Raw genomic sequence first — 24189 nt, 5'->3', positions numbered from 1 at the left:
TGATCAGGGACGCTCTTGACGCGTTTACAGCTCGAAGCTGCGCTGTTCGTCGCACCTTCTGTAATTCAATGAACCGGCGAATGGCAGCCATTTGCGCGCCGGCCCTCGCTGGTAAAGTAGCTAATTTACTTTTCTTACTGAATGCTTCAGCAATGAGCCACGCTCTCGATATAAGCCTGCGATACGCAGGCCTATGACGCCCAAGGGGGCTATGGTCGCGAGGCGGCGCAACCATCCATGTGACGCTTTACCATCTGCACAACAATGTAGCCGACTCTATACGGTGTCATCAGTGATAATCCCGTTGTACCACGCGCGATTGACAAATTCAACAACAGATGTCTAGTGCGTGCAGCTATACATTGAGATGCTTTCGTATCACGTGTGCGTGTGCGAACAAACTTAAAGAGTAACGATAATAATAATTTCGGGTTATATACTTCCGGGACAACTACGATCATGAGTGATGCCGTGTGGTCGAGGCGTTATGTGTTGAATTGCCATTCTGCGGCAGCAACAACAATTAAACGACGAATGCATTGTGCATTGTGATGACTAATGCGTGTGGTTTGATACGATTTGATGAGTTAACACGATATGCACGCGGATGTAGCCGGAGAATAGCTTAGAGTTGTTCCAGTATAGCCCTGCGCTGTAAAAGAAAAAAGAAAGAAAAAAAGCAAACAATGCAAGAGCCAAGCCCTCGTGTGCGGGATCACCAGCGAGCTGTGTATGCACACGTAAGGAATTAACACAGAAACGAGTCAAACTTCAACAACTATGAGACGAGCGCAACATCATAGACCTGCAATATGGGTGTAATTCCTTCTGGGTATTATTGGTGTGTGCGCAACGTTCTAGCGAACCTACCATTGTACCTTCGTCACACAGCTTGCCCCATATTTCTTGACGAACAGAAGCATAGGGCCACGCATACCGTCTTCCAGCGTTTACCAGACTATACAGGTAAAGAAAAATATGCGGATAACCGAGCTCCGTCATGTTGGCCGTCAAGTCGGCTCCAGCACGCCTGACTGATATGAGGGTGGGAGTTCACTACCAAACCGGAAAACATGGGAAGCAGAACGTTGTTTGTGAGATGGGAAGAAGAGGCGAGAGAGAAGTTAGAGTAGATAAAAAATGAGAGAAACTTGCAACTGCAGTTCACCGGCACGTCCTGAATATAGCTGTTCGGGAAGAGCGTGATCAACGTGACATATCGTACGAACCAGCAGATAAGAGATGTTAAGGTGCTTGCTACTAAAGGGGAATTTCTTCAGACAGCTTCAGGGGCTTGTTATGTTCTCTCTATGGGGACTCTACAAGTACCGAAAGCAGCTTTGCTTAGCATTACGCACGTTTTGGAGTGGTTGTTGGCGGTTGCAAACTACAAACACGTTATTAGTTACAATAGCGCGAGGTTGGATGTGATACTGCGTTCGTAGAGAATAAACAAAGTCCTGTATTGGTACCTGGAGGATTGGACAAGTCGCAAATTAAGTCTGCTGGAGCCACGAGTCAATAAGCGTAGAGCTACATGGACGTCAAGCCTGCACTTTCGTAATATCTGTATATATGTATGGTATGTATATAGACAGTCCTGGCGACTCCATGGTATACGTACACGACGCAAGGCAGATTCCAGTATCCCCTCTGTCCCTCACTCCTTCCTGCTGTACTCTTCCCATCTGTCCACTTCTGTACGCCGCTCATAGCCACAGTTGCTTCGCGGCGCTAACACTGAATTAAAAAAAAAGATCCCAGTACTTCGAACTATGCCAACAGCAGAGTTTTGTTCAAGTGGTGACAGGAAACATAGCCTGCGTTTATTTTCCACGCCACACACTTGGGGGCAGCCGACAGCTTTGTGATTTTGTCTTCATTTACTGAGTACACGTCAGTTTGTTCAAGCACGCCAAATAAGAAACACGCACGCTGTAGATGGAGAATGCTAAGATTTAACATAGCACGCGTGTGATGGGCATACAATGTAAGAAGATACAGAAGATGTGAGACAGTCGCCCTATCATTTGATCGTCGATTGCTGCGAAAGTACAGACTGGCAAAAACTAGTATACGACGTTCCTCAAGATGATATCGCAATACAAAGACTTGATACAGGTAGGAAAGAAAAAGACAAGGGAGGAAATTTATAATTTCTCACGCTGTTCGTACTACTCGTACTATCATAAGAACAGCGTGCACCACGAGCGGGGCGGGGAAACCTCTCTCAAGCACCCACACTCCAAGAAAAAGGAAAGCAAACAAACTTTTTTGCCAGTGTAAAAAAAATAGTCTTGCTGACATCACTCGGAGCACTAACTCTTTTTTCCCTAAAATGTACAACTTGCTATGAATGTGGAGAGTGTATAGCAGTACGGGTGTGGCGGAAATAGCAAAGTTACGCTTGCCTTCTTATTGTCTTCGTCACTTTGCTGTTGCTTTCGGTACCTTTTGAGTTTTAGCTCATGGATGCACCCAGGGTTCATGCTACGACAGACGCCGTCCTATATAGTGTAACGCTATACCGCACACCGTCAAGTACACCGCGCACAGAGCATCCACACTCAGACGCATAACCCGCAAAGTGAAGTGTCGGTTCAGCGCTACTTTGCGCACCATGACACATTTGCCTGAAGGGAATTTGCACTGTAATATTATGAAAAGAGTTCCCCCTACTCATATACATGGGCGCAACGTCAACCGCGAGGTACCATACTTTTTCGCTTAAATTAGTGTATCTTATCATCTAAAGTTTACTTCTATCGAAACGATGCTACGTTCGTCACGTCTTGTAATGAAATAGATCCGTTTGTTGTTACATGATACGTACTCCAGCTAAATGTATTGCGCAGCGCAAAGAAAATTTTGAAATCCAAAGGGTAGGACGGGGAATCTCTGAAGTGTAAATCTGAATCTGAAAGTAAAAGTGATAATGCATGCAACAGAAGCAAGAGATAAAAGTTCATGCGTTAAAGTAAAGCTACTACGCTGTTTGTAGTGTAACGGGGATCTTGGCAGGCTGAATGCAGTGCAGGAAATGTACGGCTCAAGAATATAGCCTACCAGAAAAACGTTGGAGAGCTGATTGATTGATTGATTGAAAAAACACGAATGAAAAGTTCTGTGTTCGGCCATTTCTTCCTTTGAGGTGAGGATCAAAAAGCATGGCTGGTGTGGAAACTTCACATCTTGGTATGTATGGACTAATCATTGTGCGTGCGTGACAGATGTTACCTTAAGGCACAGCTACAACGACATTCGTCAGACGCCTAGTATTTTACTGTTCAAGGACACGCAATAAGACTGATGTGTCAATATCAAGTAATTTTGAAAGGAACCAAATCGGCCAGCTTTGAAAGGAGTCAAAATAATTTTGAAAGGCAGGGTGACAGCTGGGACAGAGATTGCAACTACATGCTCGCAACCAAGGCGGATTACGCATGCAGACGTCAGAATACAGCACACGTTAGGGGCTTTTCTTAACTGCATTACATCGCCTCGGCGAAGAAACGGTGTTAACGCTACACGAAAGAAAATAATCGAACAGGGATAACAAAACAGTGTCTAACCGTGATACCCATTAGGCAACAAAGTGCTTCTCGTAGGCATCTATCAAACATGCAGTCAGAATACGTACCAGATCATTTACCCACTGTGCATTCTGAATGTGTACAGCAGCACTTGATAATACGCGTCACTATTACACCAAAGGCCATACAAAGCACACGTTTGTTGCTTACGGCAGTTTCTCTTTCTTTCTTTTCCTTTTTTTTTGTTTTTTTATGGGCCTCCTTTCGCTACATCAGCCCATGAAGAACTACAAAACGAGTGCAGCCGCCCTTCAACGAAGCGAGTAACAACGGGCATGGGAGTAGCCGGAAGACGTGAGCTACTTCTCAGGAAGGTCGGTTGTAATAAAATGGTTCGATCACTCGGCTGAAAGACATCGAGAACAGCCTGTATTCAAATCCGATAACCACTTTCTGCAAATGAGTATCATCAGACACACGTCGTCGTCATCTCTGTGCTGGCGGGCAGGATTTTCTGTGAACGCCCGGAGCGGCGAGTGAAGCCCTCCATTAGCGTGTTAGCAGAACGCGCCCTTCGCCATACAGCGAAACAGTACGGCGCACAATGACACAGGTTGTTTTCCGGAGAAGACTGGGGCCCAGCCCAGCCCAGGCGAGGCGCCATGGGATGCCGCAAGATTATAGCCCTCGGCCGGACGTGCGGGCTCCGGCGGCCAGCTCGCAGCTCTACAATCGGCCGATTGACCGCCGCCACCGCCGCTGTTTGTTTTCTACAAAAGTGCATGCAAATGGAAGTGTTTCAGGCGCTCCGTCAACTTGTTCACGCCACTGTGTATGAAGTGTTATCGAATGACCACGCGTGTTTCTTTTCAGCCGGCTACTCGAGCCGTGAAGGCGCCTTTCCAATTGCGGGGCTTTTTGACTGCACGTAGCTGGCGATTTCCCGACGATGGGATTTATAAACAGCGGAAACGACAAGTCCAAAAATGACGCCGAAGCAATTTACATTACATACACGTTTGCTAGAGATCTTGTGTGTGGTCCTTGGAGTTTGCATTCTTACCGTTGGCTCGATCTTTTTGAAATTGGCACAGGAAATCTTCTTTCTCCGTCGAATGAAGAAGTGTACTGTATGCGCTGTGTCACAGTATACGTGTATCAACACTGAGCGCACGAAAAAGTTGTCAATCATGCAAATCAAAATAAGAAAACTGTATCTAAATTAAAGTCTAAATAGATGACGACGATGGCTCTATGTAACGCTGCCTATAGCATGTACAACTTGGAGCAGTCGAGTGCGAAGATCCGAAAAGTTGTGACGACATAAACGGAGGAATTTGTATGCTCTGAAAGCGTACTTTCACTAGTCGCTATATTTGCATCCGGCATATTTAACAGGCCATGAGGCACTGATGCAGAACGTCTGCGCTATGAGATGCTATCACGGCCACCTGATCTGGGTGTCGCCGCAGTCAGCGGACGTTGCTATATAGGCTGATTGCCATCTGCCTAGTCGACGTGCCATAATATTGCGTCAAAGGGGAACACACAAAAACAGAAGGCGCTTTCTTAATTAAATAGCAGTTTAATTGCGTTACCTGGGCGGATGACACAAACACGGACATGTGGTCAGGCGACCGGTTTTTTCAAAGCGTGATTTTATTATTAGTTAGGTATTTGCGAAAAAAAGGGAAATGTGGCGGGAAAGAGGTGCCGCCCCAGGGGCACAGATTTCCTAATGTGCCTTATCTTATAGCACTTTATAGTAAGACTTCACTGAGTACAGTGAACATCAATTATTTACGCAGGCGACGCGATGAACAAGTTTGTTGCCTATAAATACGCCCGCTCGGTGGACTGTTCGGTACGCGCAGCCGTTCCGCCCGCACGTCTAAATGCATTAATATGAAACTGCTACATATATAAAACAAATGGAATGGGTGGGAATAAATGTATACACAAACTACGTTGTGACTGAGTATCAAGTGTTCTTGTAACTCTAGAAATGAATAAAAAAAAAGACGAAAAAGCATAATGCTGTCGAGTACATTTTTGTTATTATGAAAAGAGCAACATTTCCTGGAGTGGGAGTTGACATGACAGAGACGGAACAAACTGAAAATCAGCGAAATGAAGCAAATCTTTTGGTGTGCTGTCCATTTCGTTGTGTCTCTGTCCTTCGGTGTCTCTTCAAACTCGAGGAAATATTGCCCTTTTCACGTGTGTATGCCAGCCAGCTTGTATTCTGCTATATACGTTGTCCTACTCCGTTCATGCATTTATTCCCTAACATTATATTTATTCCGTCAATTGTATCTATATACGTGTGTAAAGAGTGCCGTGGAATGTGTGCTCATAACGTTTAATAAATTTCCCCAGGACAACAATGCAGATTATTAAAAGAAAAACACTTCTTGCAGAATTTTTAGAGACGGGATGTAATAGCTGGAGTCCAGTGGTTCCGACTCAAAGCACTGCGTGAGTAATTAAGTACCACTTGCAGATGAAATATACATATGCACATTTCCAAACTATGACAGCGAAGCCTGCGAGCACATCAGATATGCAGCGGAAGGCCGCAGTAAAGCCGTGCGACACTTTCACTCGGAGAGAAAATGTACGAAAAGGTGTTGATTGATTGATTGATTCACTGAAAAATACAAAATATGGATATGTGAGACCCGACAAAGACGGGTCAGGCTACTCCAGAATACGTGAATGGAAAAGAAAGTAGAAAAACAGAACAAATGGAACCCCAAGGTGCATTTTACAAGCATTTCCGTACATTTCCGTATATCCGTACAATTGTCTACATTTCTAGCTATGCATTTCTGGCTAACTTCCCCATTCATCATCATCGTTATATTTGTCGTTGTTGTTGGTCATGCATCCGATATTCGAAAATGAATGACTATGACTCTTTATAGCACTCTAGCTACCTCCTGAGCTGTATGCATCTCAGTGGGCTTGCACAGCATAAGCTGCGAAAACAATCTTTATGCGACTTCGACTTGATGGGCGTTATTCTGCTGAACACTTTTACCAATCGTTTTCTGCTCTTCCCCGTACCTTACATATTATGCACTCTTTTCCACTATACATTTTTTCTGTTTTTCTTGTCTGTATCATTTCACTAAATATTATCCGCAAAGTTTATGTAACGCGGTTTGTCGTCGCGTGCATCTGGTACCCTCCGGACTGCCTTTTTGTTCTTGTACCCTTGTACCCTTTTCGTGAAATTCTCAATGCACAAAAAAAGTTTAAAGTATCACTGTCAGGTAGGTATATGGGGGGTGTCCATGCCAAGACACGCCACGGGGTTAAAAGCAGTGGCATAGCCGTGGGTTGGGGGGTTCCAGCACCCCCCGAACTCATACCTTTGGTAGTGTATTTGGGGGTGAGAAAAGAGGGTTAAGCCCTCCTTCCCCATCTAAGGTCCCCATAGAACCCCTCCCGAGATATATTTTCTGGCGACGCCACCGGCTAAATATAGCTAATTAGAGTGAGGGCCTGGATGTCTCTCGCGGGCATGACAGGTATGAGTCCCTTCCTCTTATTGCTCCAAAGCACGTTGATTATTCCGTTCACCGTACGTCCTGGTCTACTATTGCTCTCAAAATGAAGTTTCCTGTTGCTTGAATCGTGTGTGATTACACTCTAGAAAGGGAACTTCAATGCATAAAGGTGCTAAGGGCTTAACCAATGTACAGAAAGATACACTTAGCGCTTCTGACTTCAGGAGAGAGTGGGGGTACGCTTTTCGGTTAGAAATTATACACACATGCAAAGTGTCCCAGAAGGGCACGTACCCTCCCATTTTGTATCCATGTACTTTTTATAACTAATTAAGGCAATGTTTCAACAAATGAGAAGAGATAACGATACATTTTGAATGATATGTGATTCAAGCAGGGTGTCGGAGCGAATCGCAAAACCGGAACCGAAAACCGAAAAAAAAAAAAAAACGCTATTTTGGTGCGAACCGGAACGGAATCGAAACCGTATACGTTTTTTTCGCTCAGGAGGGAAACCGAAAAATTTATTGAACGGTTTTCGGTCCAAGCAAAAACTTCGCCGGTTTGGACTACGAGTAGCCGAATGAAACTCTCGTCGTGTGTTCTGAAGTCATGTCATGAATACTTTACGAGGGTTACGGTTATGGTGCAATGTATGTCGGTATACTATGACCCTTAGGCTCCCTTTGAAACGTTTTATCGTTCTCGATAGACTTTGATGTACATGTGACCGGTTGTGACTCACTACCAATGTGCGACCCAAGGGTGCTGCGAAACGGCTTCTCTATCGGTAATCTCACGCAACGTGTCCCTTGTTTGAGAGCAGTGAAGTTGAATGCATGTACGTATCCCCGAGGCAAGCGCGTGCGAAGTGGCACCTCTTTTGTGGACAGGACACGAAGAAAAGAAAACAGAGCACTCGAGCGCGTTTGTGAGTGAAGGTGTTCCTCGATTTGCGTCGTACTCGTGCGGTAGTGCTTGCTGGCGAGCAAGCAGCAACAGACATTCGGATGGGACTAGATCGCACCAATCTAGCAAGAAAGTACTTTACGTATGACATCACGACAAACAAGTCCGTTTGTATCATGCGCTCCAAGAAAAGAGAAAGCCTATTTGAACAGACAGTCACCTACAGGAACCAGGAGCTACCAATTTCACAGCTGCCTATTAATATTAAATACGATGTATGCATAAAAACGGGTTTACATTTTTCAGCATTGATTTTTTTTTCTTCTGGGAATGAATATGTCCACCAGAAGCGAAACCGGTATGAACCGTTATTTTTTTGCTCCGGAGCAGAACCGGTACTGGACCGTTTATGATGGAACCGGAACGAAAAACGTTTCGGTTCGACACCCTGGATGTCTGGCGTTGGAATGTGTATACTCTAAAAACAGATCAAAGATAATGCGAGTGTCTCTTTCCCAACCAAGAAACAGCGCTATCACTGGACGCTCATTGCCTAGAGGTGCTATACTGTGGGGTTCTTCCAACTTTGGAAGCGAACACAACATCACCACCACCACCACCACAACCACCACCACCACCGCCTCCGTGTTTTCTGCTTTCATAACATACTCTCCATATATACGTGACTACTTTCCAATAAAGTGGGATACTATAATCTGACCGTCACCCATGAACTACATCTGTGCACTCCAAGATATTCCTTCTCTCTTGTTGCTTCTCCCTTGCGGCGATTCCCCACGGCGAATTATGCGGCAATCCTTGATACTTTTCTATTGCGGTTAATTGAGTATAAACACCGTCATAAAATTTCACGCGGGATATTGGAACACATTCGAAACAGATACTAAACACTTGCAAATGCTGCGAGATTTGCTCGTAAATCCATCCAGATAATGCATGTTGCTCTTTACAGGATGGTGTTTCCGTTCTGCTTCTACTTTTTTTTATGTGTCGTTTTATTTTCGAAAGGAGGAGGGGACGACTCGAATTCAGTCGCCACTCCCCCTTTTCTGAGGCCCTCTCCCGACGATCTCTTTAAGAAAACCTGCCTCGCAGCCACCTGTTCGTACGCAGGCTTGAGGGGCCATATAATTGGTTAATTCACTAGAGGTGGCCTTGTGTCTCAGGCCTTCCACGGACATCATTGGTGCCGTGCTACAATTTCATGTACGCCGCCGCACGTGCAAGTATTGCAAACGCATCTTCGTAAAACATGCAAGAAATAAGACCCGAAATTACCCGTTCGATTTGTGAAAGCTATTTAGCCCGAAAAACTCAGACTTGGTATATTGGCACCGTTCACGCTCGAAACAATAACTTTCTTTTTAAAGAAGCTTTTGTTTAAATTCTGCGCTTCAGTACACTCGAGTGCATAAAGAATATGTGACTGAACTCCGCCTGGGGCACCTATACCTATACTATGATTCTTGTAGTGTTCATTGTTCTTGCGTCAAGCAGGCGCCTCTGTACCTGCCCATGACGTGAATGAGGTGCAGATGGCAGTAGAATACAAGCGTAGCCGCCTCGATTAGATTCCGAGCTTGCTTTCAAATAGTGGCTTCGTACATATTGTAATCAAGGTTAGGGACTGTACCCTGTAATCCAGATTTATTAGAGTCAAAGGCCCTTTAATTTTCGCCAATGGTCACGTTCGTTCAGTAATAATCCTGCGTCGCGCTGGCTGCCCCTCCCTGAGCCCCGCACTGAAACCCCGGCCTTGCACGGCCTCCCCGGGGAATGCTTAATCACCAGCCCACAGCGGTCTTTGTCTATATAACTGGTGAAACGCTCCATGTCTGCTCTACTCTTTAATCGGGCATTAATATTAGCTCTGGGCTTCTGTCCGGAGCGCTGCGTGGAACGAATTAATTATTGATTTCGCCGCCGAAGGATATCCGGCAGCCCTGCTGCATAGCGAATCACAATTTCATTATTGACTGGTGTGGTACCTCATGAAAAAACATTGGTGGTTCTACCAATAGCCTGACCTTCTGAGTGGTCTGCTAGCAATATACAGCTCAGTGACAAGGAACGCCTAAAGATGGGCCATTATTTGCTACCTCCAGATGGGCGCCATCCATCTTGCCAATGCCCGTATAGAAGACAGCCACTTCGTCGGACGGGAAAATGAAAGCATGTAGTTATACAGTGGCATACGCCGATTTAGTGCTGTCTGCTTGTTGTAGCATTCGCAGCAAGCGGCCTGCTTAATAATAGTTGCGCTAAGAATGTGAGAGCCGCTGTCTTCTGAAATTTGATAGTGGGTGTGATCTATTGCTCCGACGGCTTGTGACGGTATCACTGCAGCCAGACCGGATGAAGGAGAGCGCAAAATGCCCATGATGTATCGCTGCAGACAATCGGCGTTGCTGCACCCTAACAAAATGCACGATGCTTTTTCCAGCGCCAGGAGCACCGTTTATCACGTCAAATGGAATGGCCTTCGCCATTTGAATGACTGCAGTATGTAATTCTCCAGCAGTAGCTTTCAAGACATGTGGGCGCATCGATAGCGTGAGAAGTCATAATTAACATTAAATACGCTGAGTGAACGAAATGATCCGAAAGGTTAGGAGCTTTTCATAGAGCACGTTAATCATATAGAAAGGTACAGTGCTCTGAATGCATGAAAGTGAAGACTATGAACGGAATCATTATGCCGAATGTGATAAGGGCCGTCATTGAGGTTTCGAGCTGTACTGGGATCGGAGGATTTGTCGCAGGCAGTGGGTCCGTAACAGCCATCGTTGTTCATTAGGCCCCCGTAATTTAGTTCTTTCGCCTGCCTTATTCTCGTTATCGTAAATAAATGCCAAACAAATTACTCGGCCAAGTCGACGGCGAGCAGACATCGGTCATTTCTCTTGGAAGTAAATTGCCGGCAATTACCCGCCACGACGCGAAGCTGTGTCCGGGCCGGTCGACTTGTCGCTGTGCCGCAGCAACGATGCGCCCCGGGCGAGTCGTGCTTGAGAACGGCGCTCTCATTTGCTGAAAGGGCGGCATCTCGCAAATCAGGAGCCCCTGGTAATGACTATGAGGCGACCTATCGAACGAGCTTTCTTGCGGCACGATTGGTTGCGGACTGATTTGGCCCCGTGTAAGACACGTCCTATCGGAGAAAACTTGCCATCTATACACATTGCGTGAACTTTTCGTGCAGTGCACATCACACACACTTCACGATTTGGGAGGGTGTACCTGAGGTCAGCACTCGGGAGGTGAGGTCAGACCTCCCGCTTGCTGGTTGATTGGCTCTCGGGACTCGCGTGATTCATTTGTTCGAATATTATTATACACGCCCATGCAAAAGTACCCCTTTTGGGGCGTAAAACGCATAACCTAATTGTATTCACAAACGCTTTGTTATAAAGAAATTGCTTGAACTGAAAATATTTCTGATTAATAAATCGACGGAGGTGCTACAACACGAAATCTGCAGAAGCATACAGGAAGAGACGCTCGGATGAGGGGTTCTGCAGAACACGACTGTGAACACAGGCGTATTTGACGCCAGCGAAGGCAATGAGAAAGAAAGAGAGAGAGAAAAAAAAAGTCTTCAGAATTCAGTGACGTGTACGAAACGATGGAGGTTCCTCCCGCTCGAGGGCTTGAAGCAGTGGTGCAGGACGTGTCTATTTCTGTAATGACGACTTCTTGCGTGGCGATGGACTTTAAGAATACACGGTACTCACCTCCATTTCGTCCTCCGGTTCTGGAACCATGTCTTCACCTGGGCGTCTGTCATTTTAAGTTGTTTGGCAAGGGCCGCCCGCTCTGCACTAGCCAGGTACTTTTGTTTGTGGAAACGCTTCTCGAGCTCACAGATCTGCATGCGCGTGAAAGACGTACGAGGTTTTTTCCGTTTCGGAGGCGTCCGATTTTGATATGGGTGGCCGATCCTTCGAGGTGGAACTGGAGGCATGGCGCTGGGTAAGCCGAATGGAACTGCAACACACAGAACAGATGCAGCATTTTTATTTATTAATCTCAATATACTGCTGGCTCCTTGCGGAGCCTATAGCAGGAGCGGGATGACCACGATGTATATGGTGTACCTAACATCCGCTAGTAGAGCAACAATGCTTATAATCAACTCTGCACATAATCCAACTATCGAATAACAATACAACAATGCAATAATAGCAACAACACGATAATCCAATAATAATAATTCTGCTTGTATTCTATCATACTCCAATAATAAAGCGATACTGCTAAAATATTCGACAACAGACACCTCTCTAAAGCAGCTATCAAGAAACCATCAGGGTACCGTGTTCGAGGCCATCTGAGTTCCTATATGGTAGATACCGAAGTGCGAGTCTAACTTTTTCATAAACTGTGCATGTGACCCACAGTTACAGACTTCGTGACGTAAAATATATCCGATATCGTTCTAGCTAGGAATGAGTATTTAAAGATATCAGTCCTGTAAAATCTTTCAGTGAAAACGTGTGTCGATCAGGAAGTGGTAACTGTTCCTTAGGTAGTTTTTAAGTTGCCACAACAACAAAAACAATGACAAGCGACGGGATGATGAATTAGAAGAAACTAGTAACGGTTAGAAACATCAAAAAATGTCTTCAAATATATTTTTCAAATGTTTCTAACCGTTACTAGTTTGTTCTAGAAGTTTTTAGGTGCCCTTTAGTTTGTCTACGAAGTATTAGGTATAAGTGCTTCAATCTATCTTTTAATCTTACGAATTTCGATCGATTCCAGGTTAGCCTTGCAGCACATAGTTAGGGATTCCTGTCTGCTGTATCGATCATAACATAACCTAACAGCATAACGCTGCATACCCTTCACTTCTTGTTTCGGGGTTGCGGAGTATCCCAGATGGCCTTTGCGCACAAATTACAGCAGTGATAGCGCCCAAATACTTATGTTAATGCACCTTTCTAACTAATTTACCGTGAAGATAATAAATAGTCTGTTGGCAAAGCATTCGTTTTACGCGTAACATTCATGCTTACAGTATTTTCTATATTCTACATTCAACATAGTTTGCCATTTGCTGCATTGCTCATTGATTTGCTCATTGATTGAATATCCTTGTCGCTTTCTGCGTAAACTGTCCTACATATTATACAATCGTCAGCGAATAGACAAGCTTTACAATTAATATTATTCAGCATATTTTTCATTTAAACAAGGAACAATAAAGGTCCCAAGACTGATCCTTGTGGTACACCAGACAATACATCTTCACACGATGATTCATAACTGTTGTGTTCTACAAACCGCGTGCGACCATGCACAGAGGTAGTGCTGGAACCAGGCTATAATTTCGGAGTTAGGAACATATGCCCCCCCAGCTCAAGGATTAGTTTTCCGTGGGGTGCGCGATCGAATGCCCTAGAGGGATCCAAAAACAAAATTTCTTTGTAGTCTGTAGTAGACTATGCTAATGATAAGTTATGAATTAAGTCGGAAAGAACAGTGACAGTGGAACATCCTCTGAATCCATCTTGTAAGGCAGTAAATAGCAGGTTTAGTTCAAAATATCTAGCTATGTGTTTGGCGATAATGTGCTCCAGCAGTTTGGAACGGCTCCATAGGCAGGATATCGGGCGATGGACACGAAGGAGGAGCTTCCAGCCTCGTATATCGTTTTTACCCGTTCGTGCACTTCAATTCTTTCGGGACTTGCGCGTTGCTCAAAGGTAATCTGAATAAGCAGGGCAAACCACTCGGCATACCGACCGAGAAAGTCATTGGCAATGTTATCAGGCCCTGGTGATTTCCTTGCATTAAGGTTCCTTAAGAGTGCAATGATACCGTCAATATCAGCCATTTCCACTGAACTACTTCTGTTTGTGTGAAATGCTGGTTCAGTGCGTTATCAGATACCTGATATGACTCATAAAATGACCTGGGAGACTAAGTTCGTTCGGTGTAGAGATAACTTGAAACGTCCAGATAAGTATAATCGGGACACGCCTATTGCACCCCAAGCAGCACAATGTACTGAAAGTGGAGTGCAATAGGGGTGGACGGGTAGGTGGAAGACCTTGAACGAACTGGTGAAACAAAAGAACATTGATAAGACACATACCGTCCACCCCTATTGCACTTTCGGTACATTGTGCTGCTTGGGACAACGCTGCGCCCGGTGCTGCCCGCTGTCCAATAGACGCGTTCTGATTATTTTTCCATGCATCAAGTTATCTCTACAGTGAACGAACTTAGCCTCCCTGATATCATTATGACTTGATATACTCATAGAAAACGTGTGAGTTAGGACGAAGAAACTACCTGTCGTACAGAACGACACGGCACTTAAGAAAGCTTGAGCACCTCAGCCTACAAGCAATGATATTTTATCGCTACAAGCACAGTGAAAGTTACAACAGCGCTGTTGGACTCATACTCATGCCCAAGTAACGCAACGATCGAAACAAACTGGCGCCAGTGACAGAAAATATTCGAGGCGAACCATTTGGCCACAGCTGGAACGCCGACTATACGTTCTCTTCATTCTCCGTGCTTTCAGGTAGCTCTTGTGCGCTAACAAAGTCGTATGTTAATGCCGTAGCGGCGCCTGAGATGGTTTCACACGGCTGGATGATGAGGAAGAGGCCATGTTTCCACGGTTGTTGAGCAGACCACTCAGTGAAGCGGTTTCCTCAACTTTCGCTTCGCAAACTGCACAGGATGCACTTGGATATCCAACCGTGGAAGAAAAAGGAGAATACCAAGCTGCGCCACCATTCCAAGAATTCAGGAGGTGCCATTTGATGTGTGATGATGTGTGATGATGTGTGATGATGTAACATCGCCGCAAATGTCCTCGAATCCCTTCCCCTGTAGCCTCATCTCTCGTTAATTTTGGAGATTTCCTAGCTTACATGCCTAGCTTTCATGTTATGCAACTAATAACGTAGCACGTTGTAGTGGGTGAGGCAATTAAACATACAAGCCTCACTACGCCCAGTTTTATTTTCATTCCGTGTTAGCGCCGCGAAGCAACTTTGGCTATGAGCGGCGTACAGACGTGGACAGATGGAGAGAGGACAGCAGGAAGGAGTGGGGGACAGGGGGGTTAGTATGCGTCCTGGGCCGACATCAGGAGGAACTGCGCCGACATCCGTCTGGAAAGTCTTCGAGAAAACCCAGGGAAAAAGGGGTGACAAGATTCGAACCTGTGTCACCTCCCAGGTCTTGGCGTGGAAAGCGGTCATCCTAACCACTATGCCACGGGAGCTGGTCACAACGCCCTAATAGACGAGTTCAGAAAATCCCAGAGAGCTTAGCGCCGCTTTGAACAATGGGAACTTGCTTGCAACAAAGGAGGAGAAGGTTTCCATACTGTTTCGGTTCCTTCACTCTCGGCCGATTGTCCACGAGGAGTCAAGGTTAGCGAAAACGAAACGTGAAAGACAGTTCATTCCAGTAATCTCCCAGGATGCAACGCGTGCTCAAGGAGCACCGGGATTTTCTGAAATCGTCTATTGCATATGATCCCACTGCTGGTGCCTTTTCTTCAACTGCCATCATTTCATTTAATAACATAGCATTTCAAACGAACTGTAGACTGCACATAGCTTAACACTAACTCCTGAACAAGAACTCACGGCATGTGAAGGATTAATGTACGTGTTAGTCGTCCCCAAAGCAAGAGTCCAGAACATGGGGAAAGCAGAAACTCGTATGTGATGTAATTAAGTATAGGAGAACTATCTGTGAAGGTTGTCCCCGTGGACCACGTGTGGAGGAAGCTCGAAATATATCCTGCAAACTTTTTTTTAGATGTGCGTTGCAAGATCGTACATCTAAAATGTCGCGGTCTCACAAAAGTGGCTCGACCTGGCGGTAAAATGCAACGAGGGAAGCATGCACTTGGCGTTGCCGTTCAGCTCGTATGTACACGGTCCCTTAAAGATAGAAATGGTGGTAAAAAAGCGTACTTCTACTGAGCAAAAATAGACAGCTAATGGGTGACAGCTAATAAATCGCTAATAGAAGCGATGCATATATCGCGAAGCACACGTAGCAAGACTTTTAATGCCGGGTTTTAAAAATTATTTTTGTTGATCGTTTAGATGAGTCACGAAAGAACATGAGGCACGCATTTGCAGTTTGTATTTGTAGTTGGAGGATAAGACAAGTAAATATCCAGAATGCACCAACAACAAATATGCATTGTCATTTATATTGCTGCTGCTGATGATAATGATGATGATTTATATTGCATTGTATATGCATTGGTACCAACAATAGATATGTACCGTCATTTGTATTGCATTATGCATTGGCATAAAGCACACCCACGCAGACTGACTCCCTCTAACGTTTAGCAGGAACTAGAGAACCAACTCCAGACCAACTACAGTGTGTCAAATCTTTCCAGGAGCAGTCCTCCATCTCAGATTAGTGTCTGGTGTCGGGAGCAGTCAGGGATTAATTTTTAGGAAAAAATCTTCCCGGGAGCAGCACCGCAAAGGATACGGCCCCGACAACCGTTTTGTATAGGCCGCGCATTCAAAGACACGGCCCACCCCGAGGGTGGACCGCGTTAACAAGGGGCCCTTCTCCACTATATGAAGGACCGGCTCCCCTTTGCCTCCCTCCACCGCGTGTGCGGATGTGAAGAAAGACCAGAGCAGGAGACTAGGGAGACCAGCGATTTTTAGGAAAAAAATCTTCCCGGGAACAGCACCGCAAAGGGTACTGCCCCGACGACCGTTTTATAGACCGCGCATTCAAAGACACGGCCCACCCGGGGGCGGGCCATTTTATCAGGGGGCCCTTCTCCAATATATGAAGGACCGGCTTTGCCTCCCTCCACCGCGTACGCGGATTTGAAGGGAGACCACGGATTTTTAGGAAAAAATCTTCTCGGAAAGAGAACAGCGAGCGATGCTGCCCCGACCACCGTTTGGGAGGCCGCGCGTTCAAAGACACGGCCCTCCTGGGGGCGGACCGCGTTATCAAGGGGCCCCTCTCCAGTATATGAGGGATCGGCTCCCATTTGCCTCCCTCCTCTCCACCTCTCTCCCTCCACCGCTTGTATTGTTGACTGATTAGATGAGTCAGAGTCACTGATCCCATCTTTTTTCTTTTTGTAATAAATATATTCTCCCATCTTCCTTATCGTTTTAGCCTACCATTCCCTATATCCTCAATTTACTGATTTGCCTTATTTTCCCCAACAAAGTGAACAACTGAGGCCAGTTCTAAAACTCTGCCCCATTGCCTTTGCACTTGAGTGTAACGCTGTATCGTGAGCTTCAGAAGAGCGCCAACACTCCTGTGCTTTACAATTAACTCACCCCAAATTACCGATATATCCCCTCCCTGTGTTGCGGCTTTAGCGTATTCTACATTCATTTAACTAATCTGGTCATCAGAATCTGTTGTTGTTGTTGGTCATTTAAATCTAATAACACCCTCCACATACCCTGAACCCTTTACACTGCCACTACCATGTAAAATTTGTCACTGGTATGACCTCATGCGCCACTTTCCATAAGAATGATCTTCTTTTGCCTTCTAACCAGAAACTACGTATTCTTTTCCAACCTTCCGCTGTTATCTTCGATTTTAGGAAAAATCTTCCAGGAACAGCATCACAAGCGATACTGCCCTGGGACCGTTTCTATGTATTGTCATCAAGCAGGAGTGCTACCTATGGAGGACCGTTTCTTTCTGAAAATGTTTATTCACAACGATTACTTAGGTGTCAGAGATGAAAATCAATCGCTGCCTATTTACACGAGGGTGGCATGCCTCTACCTTCAAAACGACCTTTCTCCTTGCATTTTTTTTTCCATTTTTTGTATTGTTGACTCTATGAGATGAGCCACAGCAGATTGTGTACTCATCTTCCTAAACTTCCCCTAACCATTTAGCCCGCTTGCTATCCGTATCTTCTTGAGTCAACATTTTTTTCCTTTTTACGATCTACGTTCGCAAGATGTATTGTCATCAAGCGGGAGAGCTACCTATGGAGGTACGTTCGCAACTATATAAGAAACCTCGACGGCCTTTTTATTGGCCGCGCATTCAAAGACACGGCCCACCCGGGGGCGGACCGCGTTATCAAGGGGCCCTTCTCCGGTATATGAAGGACCGGCTCCCCTTTTCCTCCCTCCACCGCGTGTGTATTGGCATCGGAGCGGAAGCCCAGCCACACAGACTGGCTCCCTCTAACTTTTCACACGGACTAGACTAGGACTACGTAGGCTTGAGTGTATTGGCATCAAATGGAAGGTGTGTGTATTGGCATCGAGGCGGAAGACCAGTCACAAGGACTGGCTCCCATATAACTATCTCAGCAAGCTAGGACTAAAACTAGAACTAGTGCAATGCCAACTCCTGCTTGTGAAATCACGTCACGATAAGGATTGCTGTTCGTGCTTGTCGTCGCCATGCAACAGACCAAGACTGCGGAGAGAGTTGCGTACGGGATAACGGCACGAAGGAAAGTAATGCTTAGTAGTGAACAACGTACCTTCCATGCGTTTGTTCGAATAGCACAGACGAAGTTACCCAGCGTCTTCCGAACTCCATAGCACCAAGGACTGCTCTCTCCCTCTGTAAAACTCTGCGAACACCCGCTCGAACGAGGCTTAGAACGTGTGACGGCCCCCGAGCGCGACCGCCGTGTACTGCTATGCAGCGCGCAATCCACACTTGGTAGTTTATCTCTACGGCTAAGAGAATGAACTGCCGTCTATCCCGGATTGGAACGGGGGGTTGAAGGAGCGTTTGAATGGTGCTCCAGCGAATCTGTGGAACCCCATACAGCTCCTCAACTCTGTGCCACAAAACGTCGGGAACGAGACACTCATGAAAAGCGTGCTGCGCAGTTTCATGGCTAGAACAGAAAGGACATCGAGGCGAGGTGAGACCATAACGATGCAAACGATCCCTGAGCGGCAGGACATCGTGCGCAAGTCTCCACTGCAAACTTGCACGACGAGAGTCCTACCATCCTGCAGCAGCGTAGCGCCACGCGATCTGACGCGGAACAGATAGCTCCGGTGCACCCGTGGGTGCCGGAAGTAAGCCCAGCAGGGACACATAGAACCGCCTCACTGACCATGTAGAAAGATCAGCGTCCACGTGGCTCTCGCGGAGGCGACGGACTGATGACACGATCCCCACTGAATGATCCCCACCACATTTTGGACAAGGCCTCGCACACGTGTTATGTCCCACCTCGCCGCATCGAGAGCATACAGGTACCGGGCACGCCTGCTTAAAATGCCCAGCCTGTCCACATCGAAAACATACACGTCGCATCCCCGGGGTAGCGAATAATAATTCGCTTACCCCACGCAAGAAATTGGGCACCGGAGACGTCATCTCCATTATCACACGGCGATTGCCGGTCTCAATGGAACTCAACTCCGGGTGCTCATATTTTTCACGTTGGATGTCCTTGATGATGCCATATTGTCCCAGGGCCGAGACAATATGCGCATCATCCATTTCGACGAGCGCTTTAGACACGGTCATGACGGTGAGATTGGTTTCAAGAGAAACCAAAGGAACAGTCTCACCGCCGACTTCAAAATGAGCTTCTTCAGGGCCGAAGCCCCCTCGGGGGACATAGCCCGCAGCTCAAAGGAACACTCATCCTTGTGCTGGTCCTGGTGCTTGTTCGATCCGATAGCGATGGGGATGGGTTTACGTGTGTATTGTCTTGTATTGTTGACTCTATGAGATGAGCCACAGAAGATATATATATATATATGTATTGGCATCATCGTGGAAGACAAGCGGAAGACGCGGACTTTCAAACAACAATGTTAAGTTCACACTAAGAATTTCATAATTCTCGCCTAGTAACAAAATCCAGAAAACCAGTTTTGCTGGTGTGTCCGACTGACACGTCACTCCAGAAGATAAGTTTTGCTGTTGTGTCTGGCTGACACGTCACTATTTAGTGCTTCTGTAGCTTTGTAGATGCGGCAAATATATAGGAGTCTATACTTAATAAATGGGCCATCGCACGAAACTATACTTCCACTGACATCTTCCATAAACCTCCCACGAAGCCGAGATTCTCGACTGTGGCTTGTTTATTCGCGCATGGGAGAACTTGATAGGGCGAGCACGATTCTGTGAAACAGCCAAGCAATTCGAAATGCAAGAGCTTTACGGACATCTCCGAATTCCGATGTCGGTCGGCGAACTGAAACCCTGATTACCTGGAGTGCCTCTCTTGTGTTCGAGTCTGCTTCAGTCTATGCGGAACGCTCTCTAACAGGCTTTGGAAGCATACAAATAAGTCGAAAGGTACCTTAGAGGGAGATATGCAAATAAATCTCGAGGCGATTTTCTGTATGTGTTCGCCAACGAACTACGTTTAAACGGACCTGCAATAGTAATAGATACAGACAGTTCGTGAAATTAAATAGCACTCTATCTGATTTCCTTCGCAGCCCTGCAAAGGCGATACAGAGCGCAGACAATTTACATACCTCCCCTTTTTGTTTTATCCAGTCCCTCTTTTCCGTTTGCTGAGGTAGATACTTGTGCATGGAAACACGGGGACACGTATAGAACGCCTTCCATCTGCTCGTAAATTGAATTGAACAGTGCAAAGAAACCAGAGCCCAGCGGCTGCTTCTGTTTCTGCACCGTGTGTGAATGGAGCCCAAGATAGGTGTTTCAATTGTTCACAGAACGTGTCTAATTCTCCAAAGTAAAGGGATAAATGACTGAACATTAAACTATGGAACATGATGGCTATGATTCTTTAGTTTTATCGCAGTCGGAGCGACACAAAAGGGGTGAAGCGGAAGAAAGGCATCGATTTTTCGGCTATCTCGCTGGGGGTCTCTATAATCAAGCACGTAGTGTACGATGGAAGCATATAACGGGCGTTTCACTCGTTCCTCTGGAAAGTGGGCAATTTCTTATCTTTCATTACAGTCCCTTCTTTCTATGCAAATTCATTTACGTTTTGGCAGCGGGCGCAATATAGCATATAGTATGTAACAATGCAACCGCAGGGGCACCCTTTCACGGGTAACGGAGCTCCGATTATTATAATCTGTACGCCTGTTGAGTTCTTCCCCTATTTTGCAGTGTCAAATATATTCTCATATTGCCCCATGGGAAAAGACACTACTTCCTCCCTGTGAGTGTAAAAATTTACACTGCGTATCGCCTCCGACGCCATGGGCCTTGCTGTTTCCTCGAGTTGAAGGAAAACATAAGAGGGTTATCTACTGATGATGGCTTTGGAGTTGCTTGTGCTACAGTTGTGCAGCTCTTCAGCTTGCTCTACTGCTCCCAAGGTAACGGGTTCGAACCCGGCTGAGGACGCTAGCAACTTGGTGGCAGGGTACAAGTTGCTTCGACACGCCGTCTTCCACGAGAGACGTTAAATACGGTGTGCCGAGCTTTAGGCGCACGTTAAAACACCCTCAGGAGGACAAAATTAATCCACAGACCGACCACAGTGGCGTTGCTCATGATCGCACTTGTCCCGAGTCGTAAAGCAGAATCGTAAAGCGAATTATTAGGGAGTTTTAGTTGGCCACTTCTGCTCCTCCGATAACTTTCCGACTCAGCTTTCCGCAAAGCGCGCATGCGTAAACTGAGTCGGAGATCTCTATCGTCTACGAAAAATATCGGAATCCCACTCATTCCGAATTTATCGGACTTCTTCCGTGCGAGCTTTCGTGCTCCCACTCAGCTGGAGCGTGCTCAGAGCGTTCACTTACATACAAGATGGCTGACAACAACAGAAACAATATCGTTCGCTCGCGGCGTGCACTGCGAACGATTTTGGTCTGCAGCTTCCCGATATCATGGCTCGGCGACAACCACGGGTACAGTAGCGGTTCTTCTGAAGAAAGGACAGCGGACTGTTGACGAGGCGTAGTGTGCGTACTTCACACCTTGTGTGACTTCCTCCGTCTGGGCGCCTAAGCCTACGTGAAGATGTGCATTGTTTCGCAGACAATTTTTTGACCAAAAATTGTTGCCGCCGCACAAATGCACAGCGAAACATTTAGGAACATTACGTCTTTCACAACCATTGATACAAATGCTTGGAACACGCGTTTCATGCGCATAATGTAACTGGAACCTAACTTATGATACGAGTAAACGAAGTTAAGATTTGTGCGGAGAGATGGCATCCCGCTTGATTTTCCGTATCGATGGGGTAGTTCTGGGTGACTCTTCGTGTGCAAACTAAAATTGCGAACGAGCGCAATACGAATCATTCCCACCGACTCGTGAGTCCTATGTATTTTTCGGAGATCGTGTCGATCGGCGTGTTATCGTAGTGGGAACTAAGACTCCTCATCATCTTCAGTTTGCTCAACGTTACGTGCAGATACCACTTCTTGGGTTTAGAGGCAAAGAACTCCAGGACCCCATCTTCCAGCTTACCTTGGTTACGGAAACACCTGCCTCGAAGGAAGTGAGTCATGGACCGGAAAGGGTGGTAATCGCAGGGCGCGAGGTCTGCGCTGTATGTGCTGGGTAAGGCATTTCTTTGATACCTTCCAGCTCTTAGATTGTTTTCTGGGTCGACCGTGCCACATGTGGGAAAGCATTGCCTTGCTACAGAGCACCCTCCTTCGATTGACCAGGACGAGGAACTTTCGGCACAGAGTCACACACATTTGCTTCAGTTGGACAGAACACAGCTCGGCGGTGATGCCACAGCTAGTTGGGACAAACTCGTGGTGCACCACCATAGACGTTTTACCTTACGCATATCATCACTTCGTGCCCAGCCTATTGAGCAACAGGCTGTTGTAACAGACCCCCGGGTCTAGCAATTGAGCTACCATATCAAAATTGCGAAAAAGATCGATTTTTCATCATACGTCGCGATGCGTTTGATGAAGCGTCCTCAGTCCGGAGAAAAAGACGTTGTCGATACACTCCATCGTCGCTGAGTTTGCAGAGATGTCAGTCTGTGAGGGGCCACTCGGGAACGTATAGACCTTTCAGAACGTACGCAAATGGCCAACAACGCTTATCTGTGAGGCATCGAGTACTCCCGACAATGTATGAGTGCTGCTTTCCGGACTTGCATCAACTGCATGAAGGACAACCTCACTGTCAACTATGGTAGGTCTTCGAGGATGAGGGTTGTCTTCCAGACTCAGGCTGCCAAACCTGAACTTGGCAAATCATCTTTTTGCCGTAATGTTACACAGAGCGGCGGGTTTTTGTTTTGCTTTTTTTTTCCCTTTGGGGGGGTGTCTGTTTATGGGAGTAGCCGAATTTGTCGTGTGACGACTTCAATCTCTCCCTATTATTTTTTCGTCAACATCAACATCAATATCAATTCACAGCATTTCCCCCCTTTGCTTCGCAGATGTTTCGCGTGACTTTGTCGGCGTTATGGCCAAGCCAGAACTCGTAGAAGAAAACGAGGCGATTTTGCTTCTCCATTTTGCCGATTGGTAAACACGGCCAACAAAAGCAATGCAGACAGACAAGCTATATACTGTGTTTCCTGAAGGAAAAACGTAGATTTCTTGAACAACAGAAACACCTAGTTGGACTGCATTCGCTCTGCTAGGAGGGCACCACAATCATCGGGCGTCAGAAAGGTGTCAATATTTATGACTCTGCATACGTTGTACGTCTTGTCAGTAAATCGTTAAGATGTGAGTAGCTGTTGCATTGCCCTGTTATTTTCGTCCTTGCATTTTTTTATGTTCCCAGCAAAGTCGGTCAAATTGCACAACTACCTCGATTTCTTTTTGTGGGACCTTCTTCCTAACATCCCTCGCGAAAAGAGTCAAGCGGCCTTACTGTACACACCTATTACATACCCACCGATCAACGCATATTCTCGCAATGTCCAGATAATGCCTACGGAGGTCCGAAGCAGTTTAGGCAGGGACGAAGACCTTGTTCAACTCCGGTCAGCTTCTGTCTAAGTAGCTTTAAAAGCGGCGCGATGGTCTTCCAGCCGGCGGTGGCGGTGTTCATACGAAGAGCGGACGGCATCGTATACCCTGTTAAATGCAGCGCGAAATTGAAGACGACGTTTGACAGGCGAGCGCCTGAAATTAACGCTGCTCTGGCATGGCAAACTGCTTATCCCGTTTAAAGCTCCTGGCCCCCTCCTCATGTACTATAAACGATATCGCTGGAAACAAGTTATGAAGTGTCCGTTCTTGCTGGGGTTCCTTTTCTTTCTTCTTTTTTTTTAGGAAGTCTTACATCGTGCAGGA

At 46.2% G+C, this 24189-nt stretch overlaps 1 protein-coding gene across 1 annotated transcript in view; it reads right to left on the bottom strand.

Moving 5' to 3' along the window:
• The window catches only part of LOC135397616 (T-cell leukemia homeobox protein 3-like), a 44401-nt gene that overhangs the window by 8993 nt on the left and 11219 nt on the right, over window positions 1-24189 (bottom strand). Inside the window, exon 2 of the mRNA XM_064629236.1 lies at window positions 11713-11965. Coding sequence (XP_064485306.1) covers window positions 11713-11965 — 253 coding nt within the window. The remainder of the gene's footprint in view (window positions 1-11712; window positions 11966-24189) is intronic.

Source organism: Ornithodoros turicata, chromosome 1 (genome assembly GCF_037126465.1).
Source record: "Ornithodoros turicata isolate Travis chromosome 1, ASM3712646v1, whole genome shotgun sequence".
Lineage (NCBI taxonomy): Eukaryota > Metazoa > Arthropoda > Arachnida > Ixodida > Argasidae > Ornithodoros > Ornithodoros turicata.
Note: the sequence above shows the minus strand (reverse complement) of the source record. Positions and strands in the feature narration are given on the sequence as shown.